The 3,113-nt window shown below is 41.3% G+C and overlaps 1 protein-coding gene across 1 annotated transcript; it reads right to left on the minus strand.

Annotated features, from left to right (window-relative positions):
• Positions 1 to 328: 328 nt before the first annotated feature.
• OR10W1 (olfactory receptor family 10 subfamily W member 1) lies at positions 329 to 1,797 on the minus strand. Its single transcript, XM_004051217.4, has one exon. It carries the CDS (start codon positions 1,393 to 1,395, stop codon positions 478 to 480), a length of 918 nt encoding a protein of 305 aa, XP_004051265.4. The 5' UTR covers positions 1,396 to 1,797; the 3' UTR covers positions 329 to 477.
• Positions 1,798 to 3,113: the final 1,316 nt, after the last annotated feature.

Here is a 3,113-nt window from a genome sequence, read left to right on the forward strand (position 1 = left end):
AGTGGTTTATCTCCTTAGATCTAGCTGTCACTGGACTCTGATAATGTTGCACCCTTCTTCTATGGCACACCTTTTAGGTCTAGGGCTGAGAAAGCTTCCTGCTATTGCTAGCGTGTTAGTGCTCTGCCACATTTTATTGGTTTCCTTACCTATAACCACTGCAGATAACCCTTTTTAAATATTTTTTTTTAGTTAAAATCTATTGAGTGAGCTATCTCTTCTCAGCTGGTAACTGGACAAAGTATTATGCTTGCCACTTTATATCACTTTATGCTCATGTAGTTCTTTCCAAGAAGAGAAATTACAGAGTCAAATTGTAGAAATATTTAAAAATCTTTGGCACACATAAACAGTATCCATATAATTTATACCATCTTTTAGATGAGTTTTAACACCAAATGATAGAAATCTCAGTTTCATACAGATTTGGTGGGCTGGAACCAAATACTTGCCTGATAGGCTGTCCCCTCGTCTTTCCTAGCTGTTCTGGGAAAGGCAGTTCCTGGTAAGAACTCTCCCTACGGCCCCTTTCATCTCACTGTTCCTCAGGGCATAGATAAGTGGGTTGAGCAGTGGGGTTCCCAATGTGTACACCAGTGAGATGAACTGATCTTGCTTGGAATGGTATCTGGAGCTGGGGCACAGGTACATGAAGGCACAGCAGCCATACTGCAGTAGCACCACAGTGAGGTGGGAAGAGCAGGTGGAGAAGGCCCGGTGGCGGCCAGCAGCCGAGTGGATCTTGAGCAGAGCAGCCACTATGAAGGTGTAGGAGGTGGTGATGAGGAAGAAAGGCATAGCAATGGCTAGTATGGCTGCCACCAGCACTGACTGCTCATGAATGTGACTCTGAGCACAAACAACATGCATGACTGGTGGCACATCACAAAAGAAGTGCTCAATGCCCCGAGCCTGGCAGAATGGCAGAGAGAAGATGAAGGCCACCAGTTGTAAGGACAGGAACAGACCACTGATGACTGATGCCACAACCAAGTGGACACAAAGAGTCAATGTCATGAGGAGAGGGTACTGCAACGGGTGGCAAATGGCCACATAGTGGTCATAGGCCATGGCAGCCAAGAGGAAGCAATCAGCACTGCCCAGTGCAATGAAGAAAGCCATCTGGGTGGCACAGCCCAGGAGAGTGATGGTCTTCTCTGACTGTAGGGTGTTGGCCAGGATATGGGGCACCACCACTGCAGTGTAGCATATTTCAATCCCAGAAAGGCTGCCCAGGAAATAGTACATGGGTGTGCATAGATGGGCTTCTGTGTGAATGGACACCACAGTGAGAATGTTCCCAGTGATGATCAAACCATAAACCAGGCTGACCCCAAGGAAGGACAGAATATGCAGTTCTGGGCAGGAGGGATAGGCCAGGAACACAAATTCCATCAACACTGAGTGATTTTCCCAGGTAATTGAGCTAACAGTATTTCTCTGTGGAGAGCTACAAGTACAGAAGGAGGAATCAGACTGAAGATAAATTAAGTTACACTCTAAGCCATGAATCTAATGTAATCAGCACTGGAGTTAGAAACTGGAAGGATCAAGACTAGTTCTTTTTCTTTTCTCCACTTTTACCAAGTTTCTCCACATTAATATCTACACCTCAATTTCTACCTGCCAAGAGTTGGGCCAAACTATGTAAGATACTATTGAAGAAAAATGGCAGAGGAAGTGGGTGGGATTCAGGAGCTATTTTCAGAAAGAGTGGAATGAAAATTCAATTCTTTCAGCAAATTCACAAGAAAGTGTCAAGGAATTCTTGGGGCTAGAAATCATTAAGGTAAGGGAGATAAGCCATTTATTCATTCACTTATTCCTTCACATATTTATTAGGTTGGTGCAAAAGTAGTTGAGGTTTTGCCATTACTTTTGATGGCAAAAACTGCAATTACTTTTGCACCAACCTAATATTTACACTCAATATCTCCTGGGGTATTGAATAAGTGATATGTCAATGTAACTCTCAAAACTAGTGACGGGAAGTGAAGAAAGAAAAAAAATTACCCATGAAGCAAAGGGCTAACAGAGGCCTGAGTATGACAGTGTCAGGGATACGCCTCAGAAAGCAAAGCCCTGTCGACTATTGGTTTTTCTATCCTTATCTGACCAGAAGTATAAGGCTTGAAGGAAACAAGGTGTTTTATCATATGTTTCCTCCTGGCATGGGTGGAGGTATGAGAAAATATGTGATCCCAAGATGTTGGAAATCTAAGAAGCCTTCCTGTGAATTTGGGCATGATTATGAAAGTCTAAGCCCGTCTATTTTTCATATTTCTCAGAAGCTAATGTGAAATCTGGGAGAAGCCATATCTTTTCCACAAAAACCTTTTAATAAACAGACGTAATTTGCAAAGGTCATCCATTCCACTTCTTTTCCCAGACCAACTCATATTAAATAAGGTGGAAAAGACGTAACGTGTGGCCTTGTTTCAACGTGCCAAATTTTAATATTTCCTGTTATTGAATATGAGATTTGAAGAGAAATCCCAGAAGCACCACTTCCAGTAAAAATTATTCACACAAACCCACCTCAGTGTCACAAGCATGGGGAAAAATATGAGTAGGCAGCTACAAATATTAAGAGCACCTAGGGCAGAAATGGCTCTCTGCTGTTTTTCCAACAGCTAACAAGTGGTATCTATTTCAGTTGGTCTCTTTTCCTGAGCTGAACTTCAATAATGCTTTGAGTGGTTTCTAATGCCACTTAGCATATTGCACATTATACTGTATCATGTGGAGGAGGGGCAGTGTATCAATGTGAAATCAGCTGTGAAGGGAAGTGATGTGGTTTGAATAATTCCAGCTCCTGGCTTCATGATGTTAGGTAATATATAATTTCTCTAAGCCTCAATTTCTGTATTTGAAAATGGGAATAATAATTATACTCAGACAAAAGAATTGCTGTAAGTTTAAATGCAATAGTAATGTAAGATATCACAATGAACTGTCCATAGTAATGGCAACCTAATAAAAGATAATCATCATTATTATTTATAAATTCAAGGGCAGCCATTCTGCTTTATTTACATTTTGATCATCCCATATAAGCACGCCTAATGTTGTGCAAATTTTAGACACTCAATAATTATATGTTGAACGGATAA

Source organism: Gorilla gorilla, chromosome 9 (genome assembly GCF_029281585.2).
Source record: "Gorilla gorilla gorilla isolate KB3781 chromosome 9, NHGRI_mGorGor1-v2.1_pri, whole genome shotgun sequence".
NCBI lineage: Eukaryota > Metazoa > Chordata > Mammalia > Primates > Hominidae > Gorilla > Gorilla gorilla.

Bases quoted from the DNA above. Each gene is read 5' to 3' on its own strand.
- OR10W1 (XM_004051217.4), bottom strand. From the start codon at position 1,395: ATGGAATTTGTGTTCCTGGCCTATCCCTCCTGCCCAGAACTGCATATT.